The following is a 13025-nucleotide window of genomic DNA, read 5'->3' as shown; positions in this document are numbered from 1 at the left end:
GAATAAGGCACAGAATAGGCTCAAATAAGGGCAGCTTAACATAGAATTTCCATTTAACACCTGAGCTACTCTTGCTCTCTGAGTGCTTTTAGTCGTACTTGGGGACAAGACAGGATTATATTAAAATAATGAAGTGTGGATGCACTGAGTGTTCTGTCTACTCATGCACCCATGTGTATATCATATGTGTTGTCTCTTAAATTTTGTGTATTTTAACAGCTTTGCTAGCCAGATACTATGGCAAGAACTTGGAAACAGACATCCAAACAAGCTGCATTCCTTCTGGTGGGAATGCAAGAAACTTCATCACTTCTGAAAGTTTTCATCATGTAATTAAGATTCTTTTACAGAGATATCTTTAATACCATCAATGTTATCATTTAATTATGAAATTTTAAGTCAGAAGTAGTAATATAATGTATTTGGGAAGCATTGCATAACACACCTCGTGGTGCTTTTGTTTGTATATTCTAGTATCTGGTGAGTCCATTTTATACAATATTAAAATCACAAATAGAAGAAATCTTTCTGGAGCTTCATCAGAGCCAGCTAGATACTTCTGATACTAATGGGTGGAGCAGCAGCAGTGATGAAGTTCCAGAGAAAAGACTGCGACTAAGCCTGCCAGCAAAGCATCCAAAGAAATCGCCTGCACCAGTAGTGTATGCTGCTCATTCAGTAACCACTTTTATTGTCATTTGAAATAATAACAATTTTTTTTTTTTTTTTTCTTATTTTGAGGAAGAAGTTTCTTCGTAACAGTCACTGTGAAAGATTCTCCTTCTGGGAGAAGGTTTAAATGATGTTTTGAAGGATTAGAATCAATAGGTGATTTTTAAGCTAAGCTTCAATTGGGAACCTGTATTTTTATTTTTAGTATGTACTGTTTTCATTTATACATATTGAAAACAGAAAAGTTGAGAGAATACTTCCGGAGTGACAGAATAATGTACTTAGCTATTCTGTCAACCTGGATGTGTTCATAGCAAGTCTAGTTAAAAAAGGTTGTTCTAAAAACTTAGTTTTCCTGGCCTCTCTATTTCTGTGCTTCAGCTTCAATATGCTCCTTCTCCAGCATATTGATCTGTTTCTTGTACTTCGGCACTCAATACCAGCTCTAGCATGCTGCATTCAAGATGTCATCTCTCAAATGGAGAAGACTTTGATTAGCCTTTGCTTTTGATAATACAATCCAGTATGAAGTTGACCTTCTTTGCAACAAGAACGCACTGCTCTCTTGTGTTCATCTTACCACAGATCCACTCAGTCTTCTTCTAGAAAGCTGCTTGCCTATCCAGTTCATGTCCCCTTAATAAGCAGCTCTCCTCTACAGAGTGAATTATCTCATTGTAGAAAGGAATCAGATTAGTTGGGCATTATTTTCCTTTGCTAAATATATGTTGGCTGTTCCCAGATGTTTTCTTGTGCCTTGTGTGGCTAGAAATGGATTCAAGGAAGACTTACTGAGGGACTGAGGTTCTGATCATCAGGAAACACCTTGGTCATCATAATTTTACAGGCATTGTAGACTATGCCTTTATAGCCATTCAGATAAGTCTAAGTTGCTTCATGCTTGATTTTAGAATTAAGATCTTATTCTCTTTTAGAATTAACATCTAAAACTTAAAGTGAAGTTTGTTATTTTCCTAATGCTGCAGACCAACATGGGTTAGCTATTTTTGCTGTGATGATTGCTCTTTTCTGGTGGTGTAGGGGACAGGGAGTAACCACTGAAAACAGTCCTTTGTGTTTGAAAATAATCAATATGATTAAATTACAGACTTAGCCCTGTAAACATGAAATTGAAGAGCACACTGTGGAATGCCATTACAAAGAAAGCTACATCCTTAATATCTATCCTCGAGAAAGAAAGTCTGACAGCGAATATTCTTCAGACTGCAGAAGGAATTGCCATAATTCTGCAGCTAGCTGCGTTGTGTATAGTTCATTGTTCTCCCCCAACAAATTCTGGCAGGTAAAACTTCCAAGCTGAAACCGTGAGACAAATAGTGCTTTGTAATTGTTACTATGATTTGTGTAGATTACTTTAATAATTGCCCATTTATCAGGGCAAATCCTGCTTGTTTTGAAGAGGAATAATAACACATGTAACATAACAGTAACGTAGTAACTTCTCTTAGAAGCAGTACAATATTAAATGTTTATAATCTGTTGTATTGATTGTATCATTTCTATTTTTAACAGTATGGATCATAAAGTAACTCATCTATGTAACACTGACATGTGCAAGAATACTCCGTGTTCCTTGGATTGTGTAGAGAATATACAATTCACATGGATTTCCTCTGACTTTATCACAAGAGTAGTAAAAGTGTGTGGGAGCCTGTTAGCGGCTGCTACAAAGATGGTTAACCTAGAACAAGTGATTGACAGAACAGTGAAGATCTTTGATGCTTTGCTGTATGCACAAGGTAAAAAATCCAAATTTCTATTTTTAAGAACTTTTTAAATCACTTTTTGAACATGATTTCCAAGTCTGTTTCTGTGTACTTTTGATTTCATCTCAACAAGAGACTATATGGAGAAAGTGAATATGTGTAACAAAGTAATCTTTAATCGCTTTTCTTTCTGAAACACCCAAGTGGTATGCTGTACTACCTATTTCACTCAAAAATTTCAAAGCTTCTGATTGCTTTAATTTAAACTTAGCATGCTAACAGCGTACCAAAAATATGAGGAATTCACATAGGTTGGGCTTGTGTATTTTTTAAAGAAGCTAGGAGTATGGAAAACAGTCAGTCTTCTAAGATTCAAGTGGCATTGTGAGTTCAGCTTACTAGCCATTCCAAAGTCCACCTGAAAGTCTTCATACAAATCCAGAGATACCTAAGTTACATGTGTTCTCCTGCTTATGTATTACATGCTGCTGTTTCATGAGGCTTTTATATTATTGTGATGTAAGACTGCATTATTATATGTAGAATGTCAATATTTAGGAGTATCAATGCTATTTTTTGTTGATAGGAAGAAAAATAACATTCTCTAGTAAATTAAAAACATAATAAGCATCCATTCAGCTTACATAAAAAGATGTTTTTGTTTTTGTTTTTTTAAATCCCCTCACTAGTAAAAATTCCACTGAATGATCAGATTCTTGATAATATATGTGGACTGCTGTCTCTACCTTGGATTTCCAGCCATCCTGATGATGATTCTTTTAAAACATCTGCTTTTGGGACTGATCTTGTAGTTTTGAGTCAAAAAACTGCACAAAGTTTCTGTAAGTATGTTAAATTATCTAAATGTCTCTCAGAAATGATTGCACTACAGTAAAATAGCTTTCTTTGCCCTGTCATAATCGTTAATGATAATGTACAATATATATATTTTTTTTTTCTTCAGCACCTCAAACTCAGTCACGTTGTGTGTTCCTTCTATCTCTCTTCCCAAGAAACATTCATCTGGATTGGCGAAAATCCATTTACTATTGGGCACTACAAAGTCCCCATGAAGTAATTCGGGCTACTTGTGTGAAAGGATTCTCTTTCCTGCTTCATCTACCAAGTGTGCAGTCTTTCAGTATGATTCCGAAGGCGCTTTTGTATGTATTAATATATCTTTTCTCTTTTCATGCATGAAAACAGCATGTATAAGGAATTAATTATAAGCATTGAAATAAACATTTATTTGTATTTCATCCAAAGTTTAGTGGACTTAAATTTTAGAACTCCTAAAAAATATCAACAGAATGTGTATACATGAAGATAAGCTAGCATTCACTTACCAGATTGGTGTACAAGTTACTTTGCTACTTGAAAGCCCCGTTTCTAAACAGTAAATTAAAACTTATGAGGGGAAAAGGAATGTCTTTGTCAGTAAAATATGTATCTGTACATATATCTTTTTAAAATCTTTCCAGTTTCTCTTCCTTTTGTATGTGTTTCTTGCCCTCTTCTGTTCTATTGTCTGTAGTCTTCAGTTTATTTCTAATGTTTCAAGCACACTGTGGCCAGTATGGCTTCAGACATTTAAGATAACTTTGAAATTAGTTGAAAAGGAGAAGTATAATATAGTAAAGCAGATCCTTAAATTGTCCTATAATGTTCTCAGTACAGTTAGAGAATCCAGGCAATGTAGATACCTAAATTTCTGTGCTTAATAGGTTGCTTAATTTATTAAAATGGTTTTGTTTTTATGTCAATTTCAGAAATCAAATCCAAGATGAGTCTGATCTAGTCAAGGAGGCTTGTGCTGCTATTGCTGGGAAATTATCTTGCTGTCTTTCTGGTACATTCAGTATACAGCCTCCTTCAGCAGACTCTGCTATAAAGCATGTTACATGTGATATTTTATGTAACAGCCTCACTGTGTCTTCTGCTCATGAAAAAACTTGCTCTGTGCAAGCCTATGTTTTTAAGCCATTTCTTATTCTTCTTGAGAGCAAAGTATCCAGTTCGGTAAAACTAGGTAAGATTTAATTTTACTCTGTTTCTGTACATTCCTTATATATATATATATATATATTGCTTTGGGTGGTTTTGTCGTGTTGTTGGTTTCTTTTTTTGTAGTTAAGATGGTGCCTGAAATTTTGTATTTCAGTTGATATCAGTGGTGGTGTTAGATGTTGTTATGTTGTTTATGATAATCCTTTTAAACTACTGTGGTTAATTTTAATTTGTGGCTACACCTAGATCTGTAATACTTGATAAAATCTAAACTTTGTATAGCTTTTTTAGTTTCTCAATATTTACTCTTTTCAGAAATAAGTATGTGTTTCAGTGCTTATTTCTATCATTGTTTTATTTAAAAAATAAATACACTAATTAAAAATATCTTTTTCCTTTCTCCACAACCCATGCTGCATAGCATTTATAGAAAATATACCTCACCTTTGCAAACATCTGGATTTTAACAGTGATGAGTCAAGTGTGAAGGTTCTCGTTGGATCTTTATTAAATCTAATGGAAGATCCAGACAAAGATGTACGGGTTGCTTTCAGTGACTGCATAAAGAACATATTAGAATCCTTAGACTCTGAAGATGGATTCATAAAAGAGGTGAATTCATATTTACTTTTTGTTGTTTTTCTCAACTTCATTTACTAACGTTTTGTTTTCATGCGATCTAGCTGTTTGTTTCAAGAATGAAAGAAGCCTATACACATGCCAAAATATCAAGAAATAATGAGCTTAAAGATACCTTGATTCTCACAACAGGAGATATTGGAAGGTAATTTTTGACAATACATTGAAAAATGCAGAGTACTGTCAGTTTGTGAGGCAGAGTAGCTTTTTGTTAAGTTTATTTATTTGGAGCTCAACCTTTGTCCAGAGTCCTTTGCAACTGTACTAAGCTTTTGTTGCATATAAAATTTGCATCATTCTTCTTCTGTGGTACTGTGGCAGGTACAGACTAGCTAGTTATATGCAATGAAGAGTTGTTTAGCATTATGGTAATTACCTGTTTTTCATCAATTTTATTACTGCAGTGACTGTTTTTCTTTCTAATTACTTTTTATTTGCTTGCTTTTTAAGGGCATCAAAAGGAGATTTGGTACCATTTGCCCTCTTGCATTTGTTGCATTGTTTGTTGTCCAAGTCAGCTTCTGTGGCTGGAGCAGCTTACACAGAAATTCGGTCCCTGGCAGTAGCCAAGTCCATAAAACTACAAGCTTTTTTCAGTCAGTACAAGAAACCTATCTGTCAGGTAAAAATAAGAGTTGGTGATTTATAAAGACATTGATCCAGTTTCTTTTTGTGTGTTTTGAAAATGTTATTAAAGATAAACATTACACTATTTTACAAGATAATATCTCATAGATCAGGAAAGAGATGACTTAAAAACAAAAACAGCAAGAACAAAAAACCCCAACATTCTGGAAACAGGAAATATTTGATCTTGTCATTATCCTTTCATCAGCATTGCTTTTCTCTTTTATTCCCTAGATGCCTTAATGCTGACATAGAGGAACTGTATATGTTCTTGCATTATATGGTACCACTGGAGACTAGAATATAAACTTGGAATTTAAGTCGAACTTGATTACAGGCATAATAATGATGGTTAACATTACCTAAAGACAGAAATTTTGTTTAAAGTAAGAAGTATTAAAGTCAGATTTCTCTAGTTTTGAATGTTCGTTTTTGAATTGTGTGCAGCATCTGAGCCCCTGATTGCAAAATGAAATGCCATTATTAATCCAGTTCTATCATGAAATAATAATCTCGGATCTAAGTGCAATACATCAGAAACAAAAACAGATGCATAAAAAGAATGAAACTCATAGGGAGTGAAAAAGAGGGGAATAATATTTGATATCTGTTTCTTCATGCTTAGTTTCTAGTGGAATCCCTGCACTCCAGCCAGATGGCAGTATTGAGTGCTCCATGCCAGGGTAATGAGCTGCACAAACAAGAAGCTGCTCACCAGAGAGAAATGGCTCTGGACATGTTGTCTGAGATTGCTAATGTATTTGACTTTCCAGATCTAAATCGCTTTTTGTCAGTAAGTTGGTTAGTCCCTTTTACTTCTTCATTTGTGGGGGGGGGGGGAGGGATGTTTGTATGCTTGTGGATTTCTCTTAAGTCCGTGTTCCTTTTTGATGAGTGCTACCGATCTGACAATTTTTCTCTAGTTGCTGTTTGTTGTATTTAGAATGATTCTGGATTGTTGGAACTAAGAGCTCAAGTGTGGAGGAATTGTTTTATTAAAGAGATGCAGTGATGACTCAGCTAATTCAAGTATGGTGTTTAATGAACTGTCTGTAGTCTAGAGTGCTAATTGAGTATATCTGCATTGATTTAGTGCACTGGAAGGGATTCTTTGTAAGACATGGTTTGCATAGCTTGCATCGTCTGTTTTCCTGTTTCAAATGATGAGACAATTGTTCTGTGGATAAATATTCTTGATCTGAATAAATAACTGCTTTGTATTTCTGTTCTACCAGCAAACAAAATATAAATAAAACAATCTATGAAGCTATGTAAGATTCAGATAAGCATCTCACTTTTATTTGGATGTTTTAGTACTGGTTAGACAAAAACAAACAAACAATTATTTTAACTCCTTTTTAGATGAAATGTTTCCATCTCAAGTTCTTTCTTTTTAACTATGGCCACACACAATAACGTAGATATATGTTGACCAGGACCAGGATTTGGTGTCTTTGGAGGGGGATTTGGTCTGTATTTGTTTTATGGATGGGTTATTTTGATTTGGTTTGATTTAATTCTGGGTTTTAGTTTGCTGTTTATTTGTTTTTATTTATTTATTGTTGTTCTTAATTTATCAGCGAACCCTACAAGTTTTGCTGCCCGACCTTGCAGCCAAGGCCAGTCCTGCAGCCTCCATCCTTATTCGAACCATAGCAAAACAACTGAACGTAAACCGAAGAGAGATTTTAATCAACAACTTCAAATACATCTTCTCTCATTTGGTTTGTTCCTGTTCTAAGGATGAGCTTGAGCGGGCGCTTCATTACCTCAAGGTAAATTAATATTTGCTCTGTTACAAATGCAGATGGAGAGCAGTGGTGGGTGAATAGTGAACTTTCTTCTTTCTGCTTTATTTAAATAAAAGTATTGCAAAGCAGAGCTGGGGAAATAGATGAAGAAGTTCTTTTGTTATTATTTATCATCAGTTCCATTGGCTCTGAGTAACTGTTGTGAGATATTTTGTGAACTTGAAAACTCTGAAGACTTGGATTATGTGATGTTGACCTGACCGGGAGCTTTCTCTTTGATTCCTGTGGTAATCAATCTGAGTCCGTTGCTCCCTGTCTGTGTGTGCTAATTTCACTGTGGTGAAAGTACAGCTTGTGTTTTGTTGATTATAGAATGAGACTGAGATCGAACTGGGCAGCTTGTTGAGACAGGACTACCAGGGACTGCATAACGAATTATTGCTACGTATAGGAGAGCACTATCAGCAAGTATTCAATGGTTTGTCAATATTGGCTTCATTTGCATCTCATGATGATCCCTATCAGGGACCTAGGGAAATAACATCACCTGAGCAAATGGTAAGTACATCAAAAGTATTCATTTGGTTTTGTTTAATATAAATGTTTTTAATCTGGAGTCTGGGAGTGAAGACAACTTGGTGTTTAACTTAAATCCTATTTGAGACAGAAGTGAAGAGGACAGGCTGTCATTGCATATCAACTGTTCCTCTAATACAAAGATGCACGACAAGAATGCATTAAATTAAAAAAAATAAAAAAATAAAAAACACACAGCATAATAGGGATGTCTTTCATGAACACTGCTGCTACTTAAGGAACAGTATACATGTTTGGAAATCTTTCCGTTTGTCAGAATTACCATTTCATACTTGCTGTTTCATTACTTAAACTTAGCAATTTAGCAATGTATTAACGGTAATTTTACTTGAGTTTAACTCTTTCACTTTTTTTTCCCCCTCTCTACAGGCTGATTATCTGCAGCCTAAATTGCTTGGTATCTTGGCCTTCTTTAACATGCAGTTATTGAGTTCTAGTGTGGGCATTGAAGATAAAAAAATGGTACGTAAAATTAATATGAACATTAAAACAAAAAAGAAAGAACTACTTCAGTACTCCAGACTTGCTTACGTGGTTGGGTAGTTGTCAAGGAAGGCTCAAAAAATAATGAGGTTTATGCATGATTCTTTAAAACTGGTGATCTCACTGTGGGCTGGACTACTGTGTAAGCTCAGAAGTATGCTTTTCTTTTCCTCTTTACTGGTCAGCTAATGTACATAATTGAGTCACATATGGTAAATAACACGTCACTCAATCAGTAATTATAGAGGAGGAATCCAAGTGTTTTACATTCACAAAACAAACATGAAAGAAATTACGTGGAGGGTGGAGGGTTATGGGAGTCAAGGATTTGAGGGCCTTGAAGTGCAAATCTAAAATTACTGCTAATAGAAAATAGAACTATGCAAATGTAAGGGAAATTGGGTTTGACTTGTTTTGCTTCTTATATAACAGCTCCTTTGCAGCTCCTTTGAGCTTACAATAGGGAGACTTGAAAAATGAGAACTCACAGCTTAGCACTTAGGACAAACTGCAAATTGTGCTGTGCTGAGTCTGTGTGCTTCTAATCGTAAGGGAGACCTTTTAGCTACCACACAGAGGCAGTATAGGTAATTTATATAGGCAGCTATGCAGTCCTGGAGCACATAATGTTGGTGTTGATAGACTTGCTGTATTTTCTCTGGTGTTCTCTTTCTAGATTTTTGCTTCCAAGGTATTCTTATTGATGTACTGTCAATTATTAACCATTTGTATTGATGCTTTCTGAATTTCTTCCTTTATGCACCGTTTCTTATCTTGTACCTGCTATTATTTATATTTTTTCTTTTTTTGTTGTTGTATGTTTTGTTTTCTTTTTCCACGAGTGTATGAGAATCTTCCCTCCAAAGACCTTTTATCAAGATCTGGTTTCTTCCTCTGATAACTGATGTGTCATGCTGGACGTTCGGCTGCCTTTGTCAGACACAGTGTGACTGTGACTGAAGTATCTCCTACTTTTTTCTTTTGCATCTTACTATTTCTCTTAGATCATTCATTGGACTCAGTGACAGCTAACCTGTAAACTATTCCCTGAAGCTTGCTATCACTTCTATAAGTTTTATGTCAAGTCTCTTTGTTTTTAAATGCAATTTTGTTTTCTCTATATTTTCTAAATGTCTACAACTTCTTGAACTTTGGTTGTCAATCATCATACAACAGATTTCTGTAATTGTGAACTCCACTGGTGTCTGAGTTCTTTCCTCATGGATCTGTCAACCATCTAAACAGTTAAATTTTTATTGTAGCCCTGTCATTCCAGATCTCGTTGCTTTCTCCTTTTCTCTAATTCACAAATTATTTTTTGCAACATGAAACTATGTTTTTTAACTGGGATTTTTAAAGTAATATATTTTTGTCTTGGGATAGACAGAAGGTGCAGTTTAATTACCTCACATGTTTAATGGGTATATGATGTCTTAATCCATGGTAGCTTGGTTGTATTGGAAGTAGGTGTTTTACTGAGAATCTAACACACCAAAATGTGTTTTTTTTCTTTACATATAGGCCCTAAACAGTCTTATGTCTTTAATGAAGCTTATGGGTCCCAAACACATCAGTTCAGTACGAGTGAAGATGATGACTACACTGAGAACAGCTCTAAGATACAAGGATGACTTTCCAGAACTGTGTTGCAGGTGAACTGATCATGTTCCCAAGCAGTGACATACTTACCGTTTGTCCTTGAATGGACTTGTTTTGTTATAGAAAATAATCCAAAGCACAGCGCTGAAATACTTTACAATATTCTTCACAATTCACCTAAAATATCTTTATGCAGTGAAGAATCATTGACCACTATTGTTTTTGTGTATTTTCTTGTGTAGGGCCTGGGACTGTTTTGTTCGAAGTCTGGACCATTCATACCTTGGCTCCCTGCTTAGTCATGTGATAGTAGCTTTGTTGCCTCTTATACATATCCAGCCAAAGGAAACTACAGCAGTATTTTACTTTCTCATAGTTGAGAACAGGTACCATACAAAATATTTTCACTTCATTAGCTCCTGTAATAGGAATTTCACTGAATGAAATTTGTCCAGTACTGAGATGAGAAAACTTAGCATTTTTCTGTGAAGTAATAACTTGTTTTATAAGATTTCTACTTTAAATTTCAAGGAGATTTTGAAATTTGACAAGTGATACCCTCATCTGAAAGGATATTCTTTCATTGACCTCATTAAAAATATATGATGGTGTGGCCAAGTTACAGCCTCTTCAGAGTGCCTCCCCTGACATCACTACTGAGCTTGTTTTCAGATTCTGTGTTTTTGTTATTGGAATGGAAAACAGTTTGCATCTACAGGCCACACAGACAGAATAACAATGATTGCTAGCATTTATCCTAAGGTGGGGAGAAGTATACAGAGTGGTAACAGGAAGGAAATGAAGTCTTTATTTGAGTATTTTACAAATTAGAATCATAATTATGGAAAGCACAGAATTTATCACATCCTTTTTGCAACTGATCACACCATCTAAAAAAACAAAGTGTATTACTTATTTTTTACTTTTTTTTTTTTTTTTAAGATTTAAATTGTCATGACTTGAATGTTTAAGTACAGTGTTGAGTCTTAACTTTTATTCATGTTATTTTTTGTAACAGTATTCTCTAGGAATCGTCAGAGTTTATATTTAGATCACTTTCATTGGGATTTAATTTTCCTTGCATTTATCATACCAACAGTTTGCAAAACAAAAAGAGATGTTTCGAATAACAAGGCTTTTGTTGTAGCCTGTGGCACCAAAATTGAAATAGATTCCTTCGTGTTAGTAAAAGAGAATTCATTTTTCAGACGTTTGTTTTCACATAAGAAAGAGTGAAATTGGTTCAAAACCAAATGGGATTATCCCACCCTTTCAAATAAGGAGTATGGGACCTGATGGAGGTAAATGACAACTTTGAAAGCAATGGAATTAAAGAGAGTAATTTAAAGCATGAAGAAGAAGTACCTGTATCTTCTTTCAGTAAAAAGAGAAATAAATTGTTTTATATGTATACTTAAATGCAAAACTATGTGGACTGTTTTTTCTGCTTTTCAAGTTTTTGTTTTTTTCTAATTATTATAATTTATTGCTTTAATTTAATGGGTTTTTATGACTTTGGATCCGACTAATGTTGGAAATGTTCTTTGCATTATTTCTATAACCATTAGGGATACAGTACGGGACTTCTTACATGAAATATATTTTCTGCCTGACCTTCCGGAACTAAAAGAAATTCAAGTAGTCCTTCAGGAATATCGAAAGGTATAACTTCTTTTATTTCTTTGTTTCTAGTGCTTCAGATGGATTCATGTGGAGTAAGAAAAACGTTCTTAAAATCTTGTTAAGCAAGAATAGTATTTATTTGCCTCCACAACAAAACAGAACTTGTGTATCAGAGGAATGTTTTTATAGCTTCTCTGAATTCCAACTTAGAGTCTTTTTGAGATAAAATAATATAGAAGGTTAAAAAAAAAAGGTTGTTGACTATGGAAATGAATTTGTTGCTAAATTCATTACTTTTAATTTAATCCCACATCTGTGTTCTCTTCTGAGGTAACCAAATCTGTTTATTTTTATTATTGCTTGGTAGTCCATCCCTTGTGCTTGCCTTCTGGAGGCAAGCTAAAGAGATAGGAAGTAGCAAGTATTTAGTAGAAATGTTTTTAAGTGCAAACATAGCACCTTTTAGCTGAGAATGTAGGCAGAAGATTAGATGTTTGCATATCTCCTTTCTTATATTCTTTGAAATGCTGCTTAACTGTGTTCCTGTTAGATTTGATTTGAATTTCTTATGTTATGTCTTGTTCAGGAATCCTCCAAAAGCACTGATTTGCAGACAACGCTGCAGCTGTCCATGAGAGCTATTCAGCATGAGAATGTGGATGTTCGTATCCATGCACTTACCAGCCTGAAAGAAACATTATATAGAAATCAGGTATTAAAACCCTCTTCAGTTAATTTCAAGTGTACTCAAAGGAGCTTCTGGACCATCAGCTTTAATGTTACTGTGTTTGCATGAGCTGTGTTGTTCTCCTAAATTTATTAATTTAAATGTTACTTAATATGAAAGGCAGAAGGGATTCTTTTCCATTGTGTCACCATATAACAGGACTTTAAAATCCTTCTTTACATGATGCTTATTCAGCAAGTATATTGGTATATTTCTTACCTAAGATGCCAATTTCCTCAGTTCATCTTGAGGGTTTGTTCTTTGTTAGAACATTTATAGCTTTTGCATCAAGAGCAAGGATTTTTATGAGATTGCAGTATCTTAAAGTAAGTTGTATGTGACCACCTCATACCATTCATTTTTTATTTCTTTCTTCCTTCTTTGTCTTCCATCAAGAAAAGCTTGAATCTGTTGATCATGTTCAAATAAATTATCTGGACATGTACAAACTGCAAAGATATTGCTTTACAAATTTGTGTTTATGATTGGGTTATAGTTATGAAAATAACAAGATCTGAATGACAAACCTTACATCATGGGCAAATAAAATATGACGTAAGGGATGACATTGTT

The 13025-nt window shown here is 34.5% G+C and overlaps 1 protein-coding gene across 1 annotated transcript in view; it reads left to right on the top strand.

Moving 5' to 3' along the window:
• ATR (ATR checkpoint kinase) overlaps window positions 1–13025 on the top strand; it is a 36258-nt gene that overhangs the window by 3949 nt on the left and 19284 nt on the right. Inside the window, exons 5-21 of the mRNA XM_031596288.2 lie at window positions 475–662; window positions 1781–1975; window positions 2206–2432; window positions 3089–3241; window positions 3364–3562; window positions 4169–4428; window positions 4828–5018; window positions 5090–5190; window positions 5496–5667; window positions 6298–6465; window positions 7253–7447; window positions 7796–7981; window positions 8390–8482; window positions 10025–10155; window positions 10345–10488; window positions 11671–11764; window positions 12312–12437. Coding sequence (XP_031452148.2) covers window positions 475–662; window positions 1781–1975; window positions 2206–2432; window positions 3089–3241; window positions 3364–3562; window positions 4169–4428; window positions 4828–5018; window positions 5090–5190; window positions 5496–5667; window positions 6298–6465; window positions 7253–7447; window positions 7796–7981; window positions 8390–8482; window positions 10025–10155; window positions 10345–10488; window positions 11671–11764; window positions 12312–12437 — 2823 coding nt within the window. The remainder of the gene's footprint in view (window positions 1–474; window positions 663–1780; window positions 1976–2205; window positions 2433–3088; window positions 3242–3363; window positions 3563–4168; window positions 4429–4827; window positions 5019–5089; window positions 5191–5495; window positions 5668–6297; window positions 6466–7252; window positions 7448–7795; window positions 7982–8389; window positions 8483–10024; window positions 10156–10344; window positions 10489–11670; window positions 11765–12311; window positions 12438–13025) is intronic.

This window comes from Phasianus colchicus, chromosome 10, assembly GCF_987193195.1.
Source record: "Phasianus colchicus chromosome 10, bPhaCol1.hap1.1, whole genome shotgun sequence".
Classification (NCBI taxonomy): Eukaryota; Metazoa; Chordata; class Aves; order Galliformes; family Phasianidae; genus Phasianus; species Phasianus colchicus.
Note: the sequence above shows the minus strand (reverse complement) of the source record. Positions and strands in the feature narration are given on the sequence as shown.